Here is a 20,753-nt window from a genome sequence, read left to right as displayed (position 1 = left end):
CGATGTCCCCATGAAGCTGTCTTCTATTTAAGTACTGCCTTGCCATTGTAGGGGGTTTGATATTGGCCAAACAACCAAATCTAAATCCCATATGTTTGAAGGAAGATGGAAAAGTGAACAGTGTATTAACATTAACCAAAGTATGCCAATAGCAATGGATTTCGTTATTTGACTCTATGGGTTTAAATATGCAAATGACTGAAATCAATTACAATTTTAAACATGTTAAAATATGAAGGTTAACTCTTACCTACGCTACCTTGATTATTGTAAACCAGAGATAGAAAACAGGTGAGGAATGAGAAGGAGTAGGACAAGCCAGAGCTGAGGAGAAGGTCTCAGGAGATCAAGAATCCACAGAACAATGCTTCACAATTCCTTTTATACACAAGTACAACCAATCACACCACATCTTGACCCTTACTTATCAACATATGACTAGCAATGTGGAAATAAGTTACGCAATGAGACGTGAGAGCCATCAAGTAGAGACTCCGTCCAGCAACTCCAGATTTTGGCATATGAGAGGTGAGGGCAGGGTGACACCCAGCCTTACACCAAATTAATCCAGAAAATATGAAAATAAAACGTCAATGCACCAATTACTCCAATATAGCCTATTTAGACTTTGAGTAAAATTGGTCAAATAATAGCCAAGATGCATTATGCAAAAGCATCGACTTTTTGGGCACTGATTGTACCCCATACAAGTGTAAAATAATGTGTAATTTGACGTTCGCGTACAGACAACTCATTTTTAAGCAATAGGATACGAGAGGCAGTACTTTATCGCCAATAAAGTACGTGTTCAAGGGTGTTGTTAGGCCCGACTCGCAGCGGAGGGCCGGCAAACCCTGGAACACGTACTTTATTGGCGATAAAGTACTGCCTCTCGTACCTTATTGCTTTTATAATACGGTTGCCAGCGAAATTATAAATAGTAAATAAATAGTAAGCTGCCTTTCAGCACAAAATAGTTATAGACAACAAACATTGTGTATCGCATTTCAGTAGCCGAGAGAAAATAGTCCCTGTAAACAGTGGCTGTTGCTATGCAACGGACAAACAGCATTGTGAACTTCACGTTTGTTAGCCTAGCTAGCTAGCTAGATCTCGCAATTGACTTTGCTCATTTCATAAAAGCTGCCTTTAAAATAACAACAATGACAATGGGACACTTTCAATAAAATAATATTTATTTTAAACATTAGGTCTAAACATGTTACGCTTTGCTTATATTGATTTGGATATTTCCACTAATTGTGCATCCATTGAAAACGTTTCTCATGTCCCCTTCGTCTCTGATGACATCGCTTTCGACCACTTTTGCTCACTCTTGCTCTCTCATCTTCGGCTAACCACTCATCAAAAGTTCTTCCCCCCAAAAGATCGAAGTTAACATGAAACATGTTTGCTTACTGTTAATCTTGAAATGACAACAAAATGACAACGACAACCAAGTGACAACGAAAATTACCAATGACAACCAAAAATGTAACCGTTATTTTGAGTGCGCACTAGTATGGAACGCTCCATTTTAAGGCAAACGTAAACAGGCGTACTGTAAACACCTGTACGCCGTACAGTACTTTATGCTCAATAAAGCACACCCCGTGACTCACTCTCAACCAATCAGAATGCTTGATTTCAACCACCCGTATTATAATATCTTATACATCATGTAACCAAAAATGGATCAAACAAATCAATTTATTTTATTTCAGATTCTTCAAAGTAGCCACTCTTTGCCTTGTTGACATTGTTGCACACTTTTCGCATTTCCTAAACCAGCTTCTTGAGGTAGTTACAAATGCAATGCAATTCTTTCCTTAGTGCAATTCTTTCCCTGCTCAAGATAGTTGTTGTTGACGTGCAAGCAGTTTCAGTTACATAAGCATTGTCATCTCTCCACAGACAGCCCTCTGAGCTACATTAGCGAGGACGTACTCTGGTACCAGGTTAAATGTGACCCCCTCCTTAAGGATAATTTTATTATTAAATTTTAATCCCCAAAATAGCCAACCAAAAGGTCCAGCAATAATGTGACAATCTTTTTTGTGCATTATAGTCATTTTGATCCACCTTAATATAGTAAATCTAGAAAGACGATAAAAGTCTGCCTTATTTCACACATAATATTATGTGAGCTGTAATTGATTTGCAACTGGAAAGATACAGTAATGCAATAGTTCCTGTTATAGTTCCTGCTAAACAGTGATTCTCTAATGGGGTGCATCAGTTACTAAAGGCTTCATCCCAGGGGCTCATGTCAGTGTCAATGGCCACACAGTTGTAGGCAGCATAGCGCAACTTCTCCTCACAGATCTTTGCACTGCAGGAATCAGGGACACACAGTTAGGGAAATGGGGGGAATATCATGTGGTTTTAAAATACATGATGGTTAAGAATGATTTGAAAAGTAGTACTGACCTAGTATAGTTTGGTAAATATAGAGTACTTGAACACGTGGAGGATTTTGGCAGTCCATCAGTGGTGTCAGAGCTAGAAGGGAACATTTATTTACAAACAAATTCATGCAGCAGTAATTAAGGGCTATCCAAAGTATCTTCTTTGGAACAATGCCTTTACAGTACATACCTTTGTCTCTCTGGAAAGATGTCCATAGGTGCTGGGAGACGGCTTCTCCCTGTCACAAACCTCAAAAACCTGCTACGATCCTCTAAAACAATGTAATTGTAAAAATTAGAGGACAGATACCAATCTGTGCCCGACAGTCTCCTAACCCCCATTGGCGAAAGACAATCAGCATTTAACTGACCGTTGGTGAAGTTCATGAGGGCTTCCCAAAAGTATTGCACTTGAACATCAGTCTGTTCTAAGTCCTCAAAGTGAGCTGTGGACAGGGAATAAATGGTACAATCCAACAAAAATACAAATTGGATGGACTAAATATTATAACATATCTATCACATCATGAACTATCTGCTTATCTGGTGGCAGAGAGCATCGCTGAGCTCCCATAACGGCAGACTCACTAAGTCGTTTGAGGGCCTCCACCGTGATCTCAGGATCTCCACACACTTTCTTCTCCACCTCCTGCCAGGTGAGCAGGTCCAGGACAGCCTGGGGCACCACCTTCACCAGCCCCGCATGCATCGCTGCAATCTGGGACACACTTTATACTCATACTTGCACTCATAAAATCGCTCCAAAAACACAGTTATTCTCACCAATATCAAACATCTACATTTCATCTGTAGTTCAAATCAACTTAGTTCCAGTACCTGCTGTTTGCACTCTTCGAGACGGGCTTTCTGCACTAGACGGATGAACTCCCGGCGGTCCTCGTAGCGGACCACCACACTGCTGCCTCCAGGGATGAGGTCCACCAGCTGGCCATCGCTCAGCAGAGTGGTGTAGACCAGCTCCTGACCAAACTTGAACTCAAACGTCTCCAGGTCCATGTTCTCCATGGCCTCCAGCAGCTTCACCTGCTCACACAGGTCATTTGTGTGACCGCTCGCTGACATGATACCCGTGTCTGAGCACAGTGTACATTTGACTATTTGAAAGCAGGACAGTGATTAATTGAACACTAGCTGAAGTGCTGCTCACCAAGACAGAGTCTACAGCAGGGAAGTCTTTGCCCCAGCTGACTGCCTCTCCAGTGAGCTGCTTCCAAACCAGGCCAGGTAGGGCCAGAACCTAAACAAGAGGCACAGCAGAGGGGTTTAGCACTCTCCACTGGACATGGATAGATTGAGCGAAGGAGGTGGGGGTTGGAGAGGAAGTGATGTCACCAACCAGGAAGTCCTTTCCTCTGAAAGCCGCTCCCATGAGCTGGCCGATCCATTCATACTTGTGGAACTCTTTACAGGACGGGTTGGGTACATAGTAGTCTCTAGCCTCGCCAGTACCCTGGGAAAAGTACAGGGCGGTCACTACAACTATATTTCAAATGAATCGCCACCAGAAAGGTGAGGTACTAGAACAGTCAGGGCTAGAGAATGTACCGGTCTGTTACCTGGTTGGACGTGCGGGTGAAGAAAGGCAGGGGCATGGGACACTCTGCAGAGCTGGGGCACAGCTCCTCTGACATATCTGCCAGACTGTCCCGGAATCCACCACCTACAGGACAAAACAGCAGAGTCGGCTATATTGTCTTGACGTATTCTTAGAAGATGGATGACAAGCACCCGTTTTATTATTGATGTCTTTCCTCTCTCACCTTGATCAATGATTCCCTCTGCAGCAAATTTGCACTCCCACCACTGATCATATTGTGCAGGCCATCTGCGGAAGAAAATAAAAATGCAGAACCAAATGCTGTGTGTACGAAGCAAAGCTCTGGTCGTATTGAACCTGGGGTCAACCAAAGGAAATAAAGGATGTTACCTGTAGTCCAAGGTTTTCTTATACTTGTCAGACGGTTTAAGTCCTTCATACACCTGCAAAGACATGCAGTCAAAAGTATACACTTCAATCACCTATAGTAATATTGGGATGAATGGGGGTGACACAGGACACAAATGCTTATGTAAACAAAAAACCTGTGTAAAGACGGCCTTCTTGCAGCTGGGGTCCAGAGAGGGGTTGTCTTTGTGCTCCACAGCCAGTCGGCGGTTGATGTAGAGACAGGGCATGGAGGTTGGATTACTGGTCTCTGAGTCCTTCAGGCACTGGGTGATGAGGGCGGAGCGACGCTTGGACAGCAGCAGGTACTGCTTTATACTCTAGGGGGCGACAGTGCACACAATAGTTACTATGGTAAAACAGCCAAAGGTGGATAAATGGGTAGGGACAAACATTTCGTAATTAAACCACAGATAAAAAAACAGCATGATAAAGATCATTCAAGGCCCTGCTATGATAGACAGTTGGTGTAAAACTGCTATCTCACTTTGATCTGGTTGAAGGTGCCCAGACTGTAGTCCCAGGCCGGGACCAGGTGGGGCAGTAGACTGTCCAGGAGAGAGATGAATCTGCACAGTATGAAGACATAGAAAGCTAGTCAGGCTAAAAGAGAGAGTGAATGAATGAATGAATGCAAGAACCAGTTTAAATACCAGATGAAAGAAACTGGTTAAATATACTGGGTACATTTTGCAGTTTGCCAGGGTGGGAGGGTTCCTCCATACCTCTGGATGATTAAAGCCCTGCGGTAGAGCACGTCAGCTGGGGTCCCCTCCAGGCGAGGGTAGCGCACCAGGTTTGGGGACTGGAACACATCAGCGCTGAGGCCCAGGTCTCTCTCACAGGACGACTTGATCTTCAGACCTCTGACCCGTGTGTCCATGCCCTCCTCTACAGTAGGTGAGCAAACACAGGCCATGAGGCAAGCGGAAAATGACAAGAGCCAAAGATGGATACATCATTTTATCCACTTCCAAAGTCCAAGTTTATAACTAATGACTGTTAGTCGCGACTGAGCCACTCCCAGTTGAGATAACAGGGCAGTTTCAGACTCTAGGCTCTAACCAGGAGAAGTGGTTAAGCAAGAGAATATTAAGAGTTGGATGACCTCTTACCCATACACTCTATAATTCGAACCTCAATGACAGGAAGGTGGGATGTCATGTCTTCCAGCACACATACTTCTCCAACCAGATTTCTAGAGGAGAAAGAAATGAACACTTTTCAATTGTGTTGTTCCGAGATTTACCGTTAATGTCTGTGGCCTGTGATAAGCTAACACACAAATTACTTGTTTGTGACATGTCATCATCTTCATCGCCATCGTCCATCGTCTGAGGAGTGACCTACTCATCTATAGTGACATCATTCAGCCTCTTCAGGTTGTCCCTCTCTCCCCCAAATACGGTGATGCTCTTGGGCATGCCATCATCTGACGAATCCAAGGTCAAGATCAGCTTACTACAGGAAAAAACAGAAACATTCCAATATAATTTGAAACAAAGTTGACCTGTGAGTGTACTCAAATGTATTTCTCAAACTTGTTAAATAAGAGTAATTTAAATAGTAGTTTAGTTCTAACTAACTTCAAATTACTTAATAGTTACATTGACAGGTCAGAATCAGAGGCCTCCCAGCACCAGGGACAGCGGCCACACTTGACTATTTCCCGCCAGGGGCGTAGCCAAAATAATCTTTTTGGGTATGCCTAGAAAAATATGGATAGGCATCTTTCCCGTTTTTTTTTTTTTACTTATTTACTTTGCGATGTGCACCCGGTTCATAATTCTTCAGAGATATTTTCGTTTTTGGGTAGGCCTTAGAACAAATTGGGTAGGCTTGTGCCAACCCAGGCCTACCCGTGGCTACGCCCTTGTTTCCCGCTCCCCACTCAGTTGACGAGCCAGATGGCTGCGACACGTTCGCTCATCACCACGCCAATCCACGAAACCGGGGCCGACGGGACTCAGAGGGGGAGAGAGACTAGAGGCAGAAGAAGAGGGCGAAAGCCAGTCCTTGCACAAATATCACTGTATGATAACTTTGAAAACTGAGTTTTGTGCTTTAGGGACAGGCCTGAGCGGCCCTACCCGGGTGGAGTGAGGCTCCCTGATGAGAAGCCCTGAGGAGTCCTGGTGATTTTTCAGTTAGAACGTTGTTTCTGTTAATCAAACACGGCAGTGCAATTCCTCGTTTTCTGCCTCTGACCTCCTAAATTGTGTGCGTCACAACACCCATCTGACTGTTTGTCACACAGGATGTTGTAATCTACAGCCTTACTTGACTACAGTGCCTCTCTTCATGTGCAGGCGTATCCAGTGTTTGCCATAAATGCCTTCACTCTCCCAGTAAGTGCCTAAGTTTCCGTCAGTAAGATGGGCCACTGCAATACTGCGGTCCGACTGCAAACACACAAACGCCCGCACGCACACAATCAGAAAATGCAGGAGAAAATAGTGGCTGTCGTGCTCACACACAGTCTATCCATCAACAAATGCAGGCACACGCACGCAAATAATAATATCTACTCACTGTACAAGATGACAGTTCAATGCTGGTAACACAATGTTTCAAATTGTCCATGTTCTCATCCTCCTTGCATATATGGTCATAGAAGTAGTGCACCAGGTCCTCGTCACATTCAAATGTCCAGGTGGGCGGCACGTGTCTGGCAAAACAGAGGAGTCCACTAAGACTGATGCATACTAAGAGCAATGCATACGATCTGCTTTAAAGTGAACCCTGATTCACATAGAGAGCTTTCCCAAATGGGACTGAAAAATATGTTTACGTCACAGGAACTCCTCGCTCTGCTTGAAGCATTCTCTCTCACCTGAGCTTCTGGACAGCAGCTTCATCACAATCAGCGATCTTAGGCTTAGAGCCTAGATGTAGGGAGCCCTCTATGTCCACCACCTGCTCCCACCTGAGACAGGGAGAGAAGGAAGGTAAGCAAACACGTATTCATAAGCCTGTCTTGTTACGGTTTCTTTGGCAAGACTCATCTTTGGATAGTGTGTACCGTGAGTGTACACACACACCTGTCGCAAGGTTTGTGATCGTAGCCAAATAGCTGCTTGTGCCTGTTGACAGTGTCGGGGGATTCTACAGGCACCAGTCTGTCCCCTCCTTCTGTGTGCTTACACACCAGGATCCAGCCCTCCTCCAGCTCCTGTCCTACACGGTGCTCCTCCAACTGCTCCTGTACACCGACACACACACAGAACACATGAACAAAACAATAAAAACCATGTTGGAGACTCATTTACTGTGTATTGTAGGCTAATGGCTGGATCTGCAAATCCTACCTTGTTTATTTTGACCCATAGTCCTTGACTGTTGCAGTATTCTTCCCCAGTAGTCCAAAGAATTGCCCCTTTCTTTAGTTCAATGTTATACTTGTATAACTTCTTGCTATGTGGAGTTTGATGGGGGCTTTCCCAAATTGACACAAGGGTCTTTCCTGCAGAGATGTTGGCGGAAGAGCTAGACAAGGCAGTTGAGTTTGATAACGAATCTTTGCAGATTTTATAGCAAACCTCCTTTGGGACATAACACAGACATTCTGGCACCAATTCATTCTTCTTAAAACATTCAATGCACTTGTTTAGGAAGCGAATTCTTCCTAGTAGAACATGAGGGTTGTCTCCACGTGACATCTCCAGCTGTGTTTCAGCTCACAGCTAGGCAGGCGTAGCAGCAGTGACAGTCGGTGAGATGTGTGAATGCCTCCAGAGTTTAAGGAACACCCCCTGACATTATGGTGAGCAGTTTGGTTTTCCCTTTGTTTTCCTGTACTGACGCTGCAATACTCCTACAAACATGACACACAAAGCAAAGCCACAACTTCAGTCAGACAAAACAGAACATGCCACTCCAGTCTCACCACTTCAGCTGTCGACTATCAAACAAACTGGCTCCTACGAGCTAGCCAGGGACAGAAGGGTGTGTCAGCCTAACTATCATGTCTGCCAGTCTGTCCCAGAATCAGGATAAGGGTTCTTGACATGGCATACAGCGTCACACTGGGTGGTTCTGCTTAGCAAGTTAGATCAAAGCTGACACTAGTTGGGTAGAACTAGCTAGCAAACCAATACAATACATCTGTCTTTTATGACATAGCTTGCCACAACGTTACATTGCAGTGCTAGTTTGCTGCTAATCAGATCGACATACTACCAGAAGGTATCATTAGCAAGTCATATACCGCACAATTGAGAAATGAATAGCTATCGTTACTCACTTATGCAACTAGCTATTTAGCTAGCAATCTTGGAAGAGTAGTTTCCCTCATCAGTTCCCTCGGTACTGTAGTTAAGTAAAAACGGACAGTTTTGGCATTACTGTACTGGTAGCATATACTTTACGCTGACCAGCTAGCTATAGCTACCATACGGAAGTACCCAGATCATCGTAAATCACAGGATCTCGTTTAGCTTTATAATGTTCTTCAAGTGGGCGGGATTTTTAGTGTCATGATGTGTAGGGTCATGTACTTCAAGTGCCACCTACCTAAACATCGTAGTAGGAACAGATAGAGCTACACCCCATTCATGCGAATGATGATGGTATTTCGAGTCCGCAAAACGGCAGATCCACCTTGCAATTTATAGGTTTTCTATTTTTGACACACCAAACATTTTCCATCAGTTTTGCTTTTTAATGCGCATGTAACCTAACGTAATTTAAACTAATCCGAAGTCAGATTTCAGTTAGCTACTTCTATCCACGTTCCATCGCTTTAAGGTATTAATTGAGACCGAATAACACTTTAATAATCTGCTGCTATACTGTGAGAGATATCACAAGGACAGGACACCTTCAGGGTTTGTAGAGTCCATGGACCATGCATCGGTGGGTCTGCGGTGGCTTGGCAGCACAGAAAGGATCAACAGCATAAAGCTGTTGGTAACAATGTTTGGGCTCATCAGTGCAAAATAATGATGTGCCAACTAGTGGTCCAGCATGGGGAATTTTCGTTGCTATGGTTTTGTTTTGGCTTCATGTATCCTTGGTAACTACAGACCCTGAACCAAAACATCCTGCAAAACATTATTCAAGCTGAAGGTGTTTGTGGAAAGATACAGTACGGATAGAAGTAACTGAAATCTGACTTCGGATTAGTTTAAATGACAGTTTTAATATGTAGCCTAGCCTTTTAGATAATGTACACCACTGGCCTAACTATTGTAACGTTAGTAGCTACAGTAGCTATAGCTATCTAGCTAGCCAGCCAGCTTGCTTCGCTGGCGTTAAATTAAGTTTCCCAGTACTGTATATCTAGGCTACTACGTAGTCATTGATTGACATTGGAATTGGTTTGTGATCATAGTTTCTGCAGTGCACTATGACAGTACATTTTGCTTTTTTTTCACAGACAAAAAATAGTTTTCTCGGCTCTGGCAAGCAATGGCAGTCATCGCCCAGTCTCACTACATCTTCGGTTTGAGGACAGGTGTAGCCAATAATCTTTGCTTTTTCGATGAGCAAACTGTCATCTTCCCATGTGGAAACAACTGTGTCCGCTATAACATAGACCAGAGATGGCAGAGATTTATTCCAGGTATTTATTACATATTTAAGTAGATATTTTGCTTGTAATTACCGGGGTCTGCTGGGAAAGTACAGTATGTAAGCGGCCAGAGGCGAGTCTACCTTTAGTCCTAGAATGACCTTTAGGGGTGCTCATCCCCCAAAGAGAATGTGACATGAATACAGTGCCTTGCAAGTGTTAAACCCCCTTGCTAATAAATCCCTAATTTCACTGGATAACAATTTATACATTTATTTATTATTAGGCAAAATATTGAATGAATTAAAACACTAAGGATGTCCCTTTCTTCATGAACTACCAGTATCAAATGATAATAAACAATAATATTTTGTATTATTATTTTTAGGGGTGCTGAGATTAAATTTAGGGGTGCTTGAGCACCCCTAAAAAGGGTCTAAAATAGCCACTGTAAGCGGCCCCATTATCGTCCATTCAAACTCGCCAACGTTCCAGATCCCATTATCGTCCACGGCCGTTTCTTCCGTTAATTTCTCCATTGAAAGTGGTTGGATGGACAATAATGGGACCCCCTGGCTAACTACTAAAATTAGGAAAACACAATTTCTAGGCATATCCTTATTGTATTTTAAAATCGGAATGTTATAATATTAGGTGTTCATCCATATATTACACACGTTCCAAATTATGCAAATTATATCTTTCTCAGATTTTCCTAAATAGTCAATGCAAATGACAGTAATTTTCAAATCATCGACCATTAGGGTATAATTTCAAATGTTATTAACTCCATCCATCAGGACCATTCAGGGTTGCACGGCACTCATCCGTAAACAAGACCGTTTGAAAATTGGTCTTCATGTATTTCTGGGCCCACTGCAACCGTTTCTGCTTGTGAGCATTGGTTACGGGTGGCCGAATAGTAGGTTTATGCACAACTGCAAGCCTCTGGAGGATCCTACACCTTGAGGTTCACGGGACTCCAGAGGCACCAGCAGCTTCAAATACCTGTTTGCTGCTTTGTAATGGCATTTTAGCCGCTGCTCTCTTAATCCGATGAATTTGTCTAGCAGAAACCTTCCTCCTTATGCCTTTATCTGCACGAACCCATCTGTGCTCTGAATCAGCCACAAATCTATTCACAGTACGATGATCACCCTTAAGTTTTTGTGAAATATCTAATGTTTTCATACCTTGTCCAAGGCATTGCACGATTTGACACTTTTCGGCAGCAGAGAGATCGTTATTCTTTCCCATATTGCTTGAAACCTGTGGCCTGCTTAGTCCATCTTAGGTAGTTTTCCTTTAATTGGGCTCACCTGGCAAACTCATTATCACAGGTGTCTGAGATTGATTTCAGTGATCCAAAGAGCCCTGAGACACAATACCATCCAGGAGTTTAATTGAAAAACAACAAAATAAATGTTTATGACACTTAAATCCAATTTGCATAATAATTTGGAACGTGGTGTAAAGTACAATGCTGTGACATAACGTTTTTATTTGTATTATATCGACATTTTCGTAAAATTTATGATGAGCGTCGAGAGCTAGGTGGACGATAATGGGACCCCTTAATGCTAGGTCTCAATGTGACAACTCTAAACCATAGACTGCCTATGCTCTGAACAAATGAACTATAGCAATAATTGTTTCATCTAATTGCATGACTACAACCATCAACGATCATCATCAAACAGGACACCCTTATTTTGTTACTGTATTAAATTCACACTGTACCTTTTTCTAAATCTCCCTCTAGGCACAGAGAGGAGTCAGGGCATGCAGGCTCTGGCTATAAGTGCCAACCGGCGCTATTTGGCAGTGTCGGAGCGTGGTGAGAGGGGAACCATCACTGTGTACGACCTGCAGCATGAGCAGAGCAGGAAGAGGAAGGTGCTGAGTGGCGGAGACGTGGCCGTGCAGGAGTTTGTCTGCATGGCCTTTTCCCCTGACTCCAAGTACCTGATAGGCCAGGCAGGGGGTCCAGACTGGATTCTGTTCTACTGGATGTGGGAGAAGCAAAAGGTTATGGCCACTGTGAAGGCCACTGGGGTCAGCAATCCCATTAATCAGGTATTGCTAACAAAACTCCCCACTAACACACACACACATAGCTCAAACAGCATTGTATTTACATTGTTTTCTGCTCTACAGGTCAGCTTCAACCCTCAAGACAACACACAGGTATGCGTGAGTGGCAGCGGGGTGTTCAAGCTCTTCCGCTATGCTGAAGGAGCCTTAAAGCAGTCCAACTTCCTTAAACTGGAGTCCCAGAACTTCCTGTCCCACACCTGGATGTCTGAGGAGCGGGTGATAGTCGGGACAGATACGGGCAAGCTGATGGTGTTTGAGTCCGGGGACCTGCGCTGGGAGATGAACGTCATCACCAAGCCCACGGCACAGGACGCTGAGCGGTCCGCAGAGAGGTCAGGAGGTCACAAAACAAACAAGTTCGGTACTCAAATGTGAAATGGACCTTTAACGTCATATCAATGTCTTTGTGCGGCTTAGACAAATGGAGAAGAGGAAGTCAGAGGACTCCAAGACAGAGGGAGTCTCAGCCTTTTTACCTAGAGTCACCGCTATCACCTCCTATTCGAAGGGCTTTGTCTGCTCTGCCGGCCTTGGCACCGTCTGTCTGTTTGAGAAGACTGAGGAGAAGGACGTATACCGGAAGACAAGAGAGATACAGGTGACTCCACTGTGGATGACAGGATACACGAGAAAAGCAGTGGCCCATTTGGAACATGTGCTTGTCTGCGTGTGATCATGCGCATGTGCAGTAAAGACAGTACATGGGTATATTTGCATGATTCAGTGTGTGTGTTTCTGTGTATTTGTGTGGGTGCTGTTTGTGTGTGTTTGCCCTGTGTTGTTTTGTGTGTGTGTGTGTGTGGCCCAGATACCCCCAGACCCGTGCAGCAATGAGCCCAGCCTGGCGGAGCGTCAGGAGATAGTGAGCCTGTGTATCAGCCCCTCAGAGGAGATCCTGGTCACCAGTACAGACCGTGGTCAGCTGTACAGCATCACCTTGTCCTCTGCGGAGATGAGCAAGGTAGTATACACCGGCACTAATGTAGGCCAGCACATTAGAACTTGAAACTTGTATTACGGTTTTTCACAATTGCTAAAAGACATTTCATGATTTTTTTTTTCAAAACTGCAAACACAAAACCAAATCTTCCTAACTACATTTACGAAACCTCTGACTCTTCTGGCAAAATCAAGCACTCTTCCCTAAACCATTTAACCTGTGCTCAGAATTAAACAATGCTCTCAGATCGTAAACACAGGAAATCAATATGTAAACAATATGGAGCAATCATTAGACACAACACAAACAAATTGAGAACACAGCATCCAGGGCACGTGTAAAGAAAAATTTGTTTATGTATACACAGAAAATGCATTTTGCAATAAAGAAAATATTACAGTAACCATCACAACTTAGTACTGTCAACAAAGAACAAAGAAAAAACGGGGGTAAAAAATCTCTGGTGTGCCGGATCCAGCCTTGAAAACACTCCACACCTATGTCACCACAGACCAATTCCTGTAGGAGATTTACCCTGGTATATGGGTTTCGGTCATAGACCTTCCACCGCCACGCAGAGAAAAACTCTTCAATTGGGTTGAGAAAAGGGCTGTATGCTGGAAGGCAAACATTTACAGTAAAAGTTGCTGGTTGATGTTGAACCATTCTCGTATACGGACACCACGGTGAAAGCTGACATTGTCCCAAACCACCATTAGAAACAAGTGTGAACAATTTTGTTCATTGTGTTTTACAGATGACAACTGTGTTGTATATGTGTTTTCTGTTTGCCGCCTATGTTTACCATTTTGCACTACAAGTGCATCACAGTGCAAAAAGTTTTTAGTGAGTGAGAGTGTGTTTAGAGTTTTTGCAAAAAGATTGACCGAGTCGACAAAAGAGTTTAGGCCACTGATAATTTTGTTCAGAGAATGTGTTTGTTTTTTTGTAAGTCAAACTTCTGTCTTTCATTTCCCTGTTGTGTCCACCAGGGGGAGCGAGCCCACTTTGAGTTCCTGTCCCACTCTTTCCACTCCAACGTCATCACTGGCCTGTCCATCTGCATCCGCAAACCCCTCATTGCCACCTGCTCCCTGGACCACTCTGTACGAATCTGGAACTTTGAAAACAAGTGAGAAAGCCTTAGAATGAACACTTAGCAAGCTTTGCTATAGAGACACTGTTTTACCATTTTCATCGATCTTGCATTTACCACTTAGTCAATTTATGTCAGATAGGAAATTACTATAAATTCAGACATGCATGCATTGAGTGTGGACTGACAGCTTTCCTATGCCTGCCTGTGGTCAGCGTGCTGGAGCTGTCTAAGGAGTTCCAGGAAGAGGCCTTCAGTGTGGCTCTGCACCCCTCTGGCCTCTTCCTCCTTGTGGGCTTTTCTGACAAGCTGCGGCTCATGAACCTACTCATGGACGACATCCGGACCTTCAAGGAGTTCACCATCCGGGGCTGCCGAGAGGTGTGTGTGTGTGTGTTGGGGGGGTGGGGGGTGGGGGGGGCAGTGCTTTTGCGTGTGGAGATGTTATCTATTGTTAACCAAATGCAAATGAATGTTCAGTTTTTATGGGGGCCTGTTGCTTCTGTATCAAATTTGTAATGTAAATGTGTGTCCATCCATGGATTTACCACCAGTGTGCGTTCAGTCACGGGGGTCACATGTTTGCTGCGGTCAACGGCAACATCATCCACATCTACTCGTCGACCACATTTGAGAACCTTCTCAATTTGAAAGGTCACAATGGAAAGGTGAGATGAAGTACAGATCATGCACGCCCAGTGCCTAGAGAAGCGGTTCGGAAAACTCCCATCTTCAGCCTGAGGATGTTGAGCACGTTGAGGGGCACATCATCTAAACCCTTGTCGTGGCCCCACCAGGTGAGGGCCATTGTGTGGAGCACCGATGACAGCCGTCTGGTGTCATGCGGGATGGACGGTGCCGTGTACGAGTGGAACAGCCTCACTAGCAAGCGGGAGTCCGAGAACGTGCTCAAGTCCTGCAGCTACACTGCTGTCACTATCTCCCCCGATGCCAAGAGCATCTTCGCCGTCGGCACTGACTGCACCCTGAAGGAGATCCAGGACTGTCAGGTTGGCGGGGCCGGGCCATTTCATACACACGACGATCTGTCTGTCTTATCACTAACTGTATGAAATAGTCTGTTAGGAGTGTCCACACTCATTCCAATTGCCATCATGAATGTATATTGGTTTGTTTACTGTGTGTGGAGTGTTACAGGTAGCGTGGACCAATAAGAAGCCTTTTGTCAGATCCTCAGGGAGGTGGCAGCAGATGATGTGACCTACACCACCATTGCCATGTCCCGCTCGGGTAGGGTGCTGTTCGCCGGGACGTCCATCGGCACAGTGAGAGCCATCAAGTACCCCCTCCCCATGCAGAAGGACTGGATCGAGTACCAGGCCCACTCAGGCCCCGTAACCAAGGTGGGGTTGAGGTCTGGTCCAAGCAAGATTATGAAATAGGTTCATCAGCAACATAGACAGTCAAATCAGAAAAAGACTGTGTTTGCGTGTGCTGGGGTTTAGCTGTTGTGACCAACGGTTCTTGTTTGTCCCGTTGAGATGGTGATCACGTTTGACGACCAGTTCCTGCTGACGGTGTCAGAGGACGGCTGTCTGCTCATCTGGAAGATCATCGACAAGGAGGGCCGAGGTCTTAGGAGAGACAAGGAGATCAGCTACGCAGAGGAGATTCTCGTCACCAAGTCCGAGCTGGAGGAGAAGGTACAGGGGAGGAGGACTGGGGAACCAGGTGGACTTCAATATATGTGAGTCGGATGTTCTCAACCCGGTTTCTACAGAACCAGATCATGCTGGAGCTGAAGACACGCGTGGAGGAGCTGAAGATGGAGAACGAGTACCAGCTCCGCCTGAAGGACATGAACTACAACAAGAGGATCGAGGAGCTCTCGGAAAAGTCCAACCAAGAAATTGAGTCTCTCAAGACCAAGGACCAGGTCCAAAACACACATTCAACACACCTTCCACACCTCCGATTTTGCCTAGTCCTTGAGCAGGCTGACAGTGTGTGTAGAAAGACCTGAGAATGTGTCCTTTTTTTTTTTTTTTTTACAGATTATGAAAACAGAAAAGGAGAAGCAGGAAAAGATCCACCGGGAAGCAATGGCAGAAGTTATGGAGAAACACTCCAAGGAACTGCAGGACTTTGGTCAGGTCGCCCACAAGCACACTACCACATGAGTATGCATTTGTGTGAATATGTAAAGCAGTTGTAGAGTCCAACTGACATTCCCCTGCCCGAACCAACTCTCCAGAGTCGACCAGTAACCAGAAGCTGATGTTGGAGTACGAGAAGTACCAGGAACTGCAGCTCAATTCCCAGAACATACAGGAGGACTATGAGAGACAGCTAAAGGCCTTGGAGGAGAAGCAGAGCCATTCCCTGGAGGAGCTCACCCTCTTCTACGAGTCCAAGCTGCAGGAGAAAATACTCATTCTGGGGCAGGTCAGTTGGAGTGGGGTGAGGGGGGTGGGGGGGGGGCTGGGGGCTCCATACTAATAGGCATGTTGGGCCTTTTGTCAGCTGGTGTCTGGTGCGTGTTTGTGCCTGCAGAGCCAGGACGAGCTCCAGCAGCAGATGAGGGCGTTTGACGAGACCAAGAAGCAGATGGAGGAGGACGGAGATATGGAGATCCAGGACATCCGCATCAGATATGAGAGGAAGCTACGGGAGGAGAAGGAGGTCAACCAGCGGCTTAAGGGAGAGACGGGCATCATGAGGAAGAAGGTATCTCACCCCTTCTCCCAGTCACCCTGATCCAGTTCCTGCTGTTGCACACACTCAATAAATTACTGTCTCAGAACTGTCATTACATGTCACAGCACCTAATTTCAGTAGTCAATTTAAACCACTAAACCAAAGGATTCCAATGTTGTTGAACCATTTGGTTGAAGTTTGAATTATTGTAGTCACATTGGAATATATAATGTAATACGAAAATGAAATCCATTATTTGATTGCTTTTCTTGTTGTTGATAGCTGTGTTCCCTTAGGTGATTAAATGTCAGCTCTCTAAGGGCAGACTCAAAAGTGTGGATATTCATTTCCCAGCTGGATTCCATCCAATTTATTCAGTCCAGTATTCCACCACTGTATTGATTCTCATTCCGTTGTACTTACTACAGAACTAAATGGCTGTCGGCTCATTGTGAAGGCACCCCTTTCTCTTAATACAGCTCCTCTGTCTCTTCTAATGTATACCCCCTGTGGTGGAAATTCTGACGATACTGTGTACTTTGAATAGTCAAGATGCCGGCTTAATCCAATTTATTTATTATGTACGGTACATGAGCAAACAGAGCGCTCTGCGACCAGTCATGACGGAAGACACGTATTTCTACAAGTCGTTGGAAGGAGTGGTCCCGTTTACAATTCACACAGAGCCTTATATAAACTTCTAACATATGGCCATCACAAAACAATCAATCAATGTAGCTGTCCCATGTCTCTTATGATGTTACATTTCTCTCCAGGTCAGGAGCTTTATTACCAGAGGTAATAAAGCTACAGGAGCTGACCATTCAAATGGACAGCTTTCCTTTGTGTGGTAATTTTCAAACGATTTAATTAATACAAACAGTGAAACAGGAAAAGGTCTCGATAGCAAAAGTTCAAACAGCTGCTGCAATAGCACCTTACTGTATGTCTTCAATCGACCCTTTCAATAACTTCCCCATCTCAGGTCATAAATACCTTAAGACAAGCAGACTTCATTCACTATCAAGATAGAAAGCCATATAAGATGCTACACCCATCCTCTTGACCTTACTTAAACTAGTCTCTGGCTGTCCTTTATCAATGAACAAAGGAGGTTACAGGTGACCACTTATAAGAACACAGACATTGTACATATGCCCTAAAATCCTGTCACACGACCCCACAGTTCAACAGCCTGCAGAAGGAGATAGACGACAGGAATGTGGAGATCGAGAGGCTGAAGGGGGAGCAGCACAAGCTGCATGTCGTCATCAGGTCTCTGGAGAAGGACATTGTGGGTCTGAAGAAGGAGATCCAGGAACGGGATGAGACCATTCAGGACAAGGTAGACGTATGTGTGTGTGTGGTGGGGGTGTCCTTGGGTCCTGTATTGCTAAGGATGTGCAATGTCGCATTGTGAAGTTGTTTGGATGACCAGCTTGTGAGAAATAAATGTCATTGTGTTCAACGCCATGTTGAGCTGCACTTAGCGATGGAGCCTTGGATATCAACCCAAAAAAACGTTTGCCACCAACGGGCTCCACACTAGCATTCATCGTCAACAGGCGCTGCCCTAGTTCCATCAAAAAAACGTCCAGTGTTCACCAGGTACGTAAAACACGTGGAAGTTCAAAAGAGGACTAACGGTTCCTCCCTCTCCACAGGAGAGGAGAATCTACGATTTGAAGAAAAAGATCCAGGAGCTGGAGAAGTTCAAGTTTGTGCTGGACTACAAGATCAAAGAGCAGAAGAAGCAGATCGAGCCCAGGGAGAACGACGTCAAGGACATGAAAGAGCAAATCCAGGAGGCGAGTCCTTATGTAGATCAAACAGCTCAACCCTCTGGACAACACATAAATAAATAAAAAAGAATCTATAAAAAGTACATATCACATTAACATTCATCATACAGCGAGCGGGTCTCAATCCTTTAGGTGGAATGTATCAGATATTTGATAAGTAACCATGCTGTAGCCTTTTAAGCTAATTGACCTTGACTATGTCGAGGCTCCGTTTGATTAGATGGAGGGTGAGCTGGAGCAGTTCCACAAGAGGAACTCTCACATGGAGCTGAACATCACAGACCTGAAACTCAAGCTTAAGACTGCGGAGAAGGAACTGAACAAGGGGACGCAGAGGGTAAGAGCTCTACTCCAATGAAACATGGAAAGTGGAAAGCACAGGACCATTGTCCTGTGCTTTCTCTGCTCTCGTCTCGGCAGTGTTTTGAATCAGGTGGATATCATGTGTGGTTTTGACCGTCCGTGTTTTCTCTGTGTCCAGGTGAGGGATGTGGAGGCCCTGGTTCGCAGGTTCAAGATAGACCTCCACAACTGTGTGGGGTTTATCCAGGAGCCCAAGAAACTGAAGAACAGCATACGAGAGCTTTACAGCCGCTACATCCAGCAGAGCGATGTGGTGAGGCAGACCTAGGCACCATGTGCACATACACACAGAGATATATATATATACTGTAGTCAGTATGTTTACACATACACACACCATGTAGTCGCATTATCGTTCATAATCAATTAACATGAAAGATCAATCCATCTTGAGGTAAACTTGTAATGATCAAATCACTAATAATTCCAGCAACATAAGTAAGGATTAGGAATACTGTTAAACTGTAGAGAGCCAGTATGACTACATAGATGTTAATTAGGGTTGTTGGAGAGAAGATCTCTCTTGGGATTATGGACAGTTTGGCATGTATTCCCAACTAAATTTTCCAGGCAGTCCTTGGCAAACTGATCATTTATATAGCTATACAAATAGCATGAGACGTGTGTACTGTGTGTGTGTGTCAGGTGGAGATAGTTGGCATGGACGCTGACATCCAGAGGGAGTTCAGCCGTCAGAGGGAACACCTGGAGCACAACGTCGCGTCTCTGAAAAGGAAGCTGGCCAAAGACACAGAGGTCCACAGGACCGACAACGTCAAGATCATGAAGGTACAAGCTTCTCACCATGAACCGAGCTCACCTGTGAGGCACTCCTCAGGCACCATTTCCAATCACGCTCCATTGTGGAAACCGTGCGGGAACATTTAGCTAACATTGGGCAATTTACACCACGAGGGTTGTTAAAGAAAGAAACAAAGACTTGTGAACGATCACCCTCTGAATACAACTAGAAGAACGATGCACGTGTTGATTTAGTTCACCTCAGTTGAGCTTCGCCTGCGGTGATTTCATGTCTGTGCAGGAGAACGTGTCTCTGATCAAGGAGATCAATGAGCTGCGTCGGGAGCTGCGTCTGACCAGAGGTCAGGTCCAAGACCCCCGGAGCCAGACGGCCATCAACAAGACGATCAAGAGCTCCGCCGACCTCAGAGGTGAACAGCCAGCCGTCGACACCTCCCTCGATATTACCACCGTTTTTTTCAAAGAGAACAGGTGGACTGTAATGCCTCCTGATCTATACCCTCTCTTTGTGTCCTTTTTCGTGTGCGTGTCACCTCAGCGCCGACCGCAGGGGAGTCACCTCCAGCGAGTCTGGTGGTGCGTCTGAACTTTGAGCAGGAGGCCGAGCGGATCATCCAGCTGCAGCGCGTGGAGATCCAGAGGCTGAGGCAAGAGATCCTGGGTCAGACCCACTGCCTGCGGCCCCCCTCCACCGCCAAGCTGCCGGCTATCGTTACCTGAAGAGCAGGCGGTGACCCAGGGCAGGAGGGCAGAGACTTCGGGCCTCGGTTCAGTCATAAAGTTTGGGTTTTGTGAAAGGATGCATTCGAAACACCACCACCTATGATCGGAGACAGGCTCGACCAAATGTGTTCGGTGGATGTATGATATACAGTCAATAAAGGCTTTCTTGGAGTATGTGTCAAGAAATATGTGGAATTTTCTTTTCCTTTTGACTTTTTTCCAGTCTGCTATTTAAAATCTAGTGTAAGCTTGCTTTGAGATCTCCTATTGTCACACGAGAGGCCATCTTAGATCATGTGAATGACGCCACACTGGGGGGGACAGTGTAGCCATTATCTAGGGACACTGACATCACAGCCGCACTTGGCAGCGTGTGGACCCCCCCCGCCTAGTTCTCTCCAGCCCAGTCATTGTGTTCAGAAGCTG

At 45.1% G+C, this 20,753-nt stretch overlaps 2 protein-coding genes across 4 annotated transcripts; one reads left to right on the top strand and one right to left on the bottom strand.

Moving 5' to 3' along the window:
* Positions 1–1,223: 1,223 nt before the first annotated feature.
* Positions 1,224–8,903, bottom strand: LOC134036701 (E3 ubiquitin-protein ligase HECTD3-like). 3 transcript variants are annotated; one of them, XM_062481748.1, is made up of 22 exons: positions 8,887–8,903; positions 7,683–8,177; positions 7,416–7,576; positions 7,208–7,300; positions 6,907–7,042; positions 6,655–6,776; positions 5,725–5,835; positions 5,490–5,572; positions 5,100–5,265; positions 4,862–4,943; positions 4,512–4,694; positions 4,357–4,409; positions 4,190–4,254; positions 3,986–4,089; positions 3,766–3,879; positions 3,577–3,666; positions 3,246–3,452; positions 2,997–3,126; positions 2,780–2,854; positions 2,599–2,680; positions 2,431–2,502; positions 1,224–2,332 (listed from the first exon to the last, which is right to left on the bottom strand). In XM_062481748.1, exons 2-22 carry the CDS (start codon positions 8,031–8,033, stop codon positions 2,236–2,238), a joined length of 2,577 nt encoding a protein of 858 aa, XP_062337732.1. In that variant the 5' UTR covers positions 8,034–8,177; positions 8,887–8,903; the 3' UTR covers positions 1,224–2,235. The 3 variants fall into 3 exon arrangements, with proteins under 3 accessions (XP_062337732.1, XP_062337731.1, XP_062337730.1); XM_062481747.1 differs by lacking the exon at positions 8,887–8,903 and adding an exon at positions 8,618–8,810 and having other exon boundaries at positions 7,683–8,188; XM_062481746.1 differs by lacking the exon at positions 8,887–8,903 and adding an exon at positions 8,618–8,810.
* An 840-nt stretch (positions 8,904–9,743) lies between these two features.
* LOC134036270 (cilia- and flagella-associated protein 57-like) lies at positions 9,744–20,493 on the top strand. Its single transcript, XM_062481131.1, has 22 exons — positions 9,744–9,937; positions 11,649–11,962; positions 12,044–12,315; positions 12,401–12,581; positions 12,792–12,944; positions 13,916–14,055; positions 14,235–14,400; positions 14,574–14,687; positions 14,817–15,029; positions 15,210–15,383; positions 15,522–15,683; positions 15,761–15,916; positions 16,035–16,128; positions 16,235–16,425; positions 16,534–16,707; positions 17,864–18,022; positions 18,342–18,485; positions 18,700–18,816; positions 18,961–19,095; positions 19,488–19,631; positions 19,885–20,014; positions 20,143–20,493. Exons 1-22 carry the CDS (start codon positions 9,784–9,786, stop codon positions 20,322–20,324), a joined length of 3,669 nt encoding a protein of 1,222 aa, XP_062337115.1. The 5' UTR covers positions 9,744–9,783; the 3' UTR covers positions 20,325–20,493.
* The last annotated feature ends 260 nt before the right edge of the window (positions 20,494–20,753 follow it).

Source organism: Osmerus eperlanus, chromosome 16 (genome assembly GCF_963692335.1).
Source record: "Osmerus eperlanus chromosome 16, fOsmEpe2.1, whole genome shotgun sequence".
NCBI classification, from domain to species: domain Eukaryota; kingdom Metazoa; phylum Chordata; class Actinopteri; order Osmeriformes; family Osmeridae; genus Osmerus; species Osmerus eperlanus.
The sequence above is the reverse complement of the archived record's forward strand: the minus strand, read 5'-3'. Positions and strand labels throughout refer to the sequence as shown.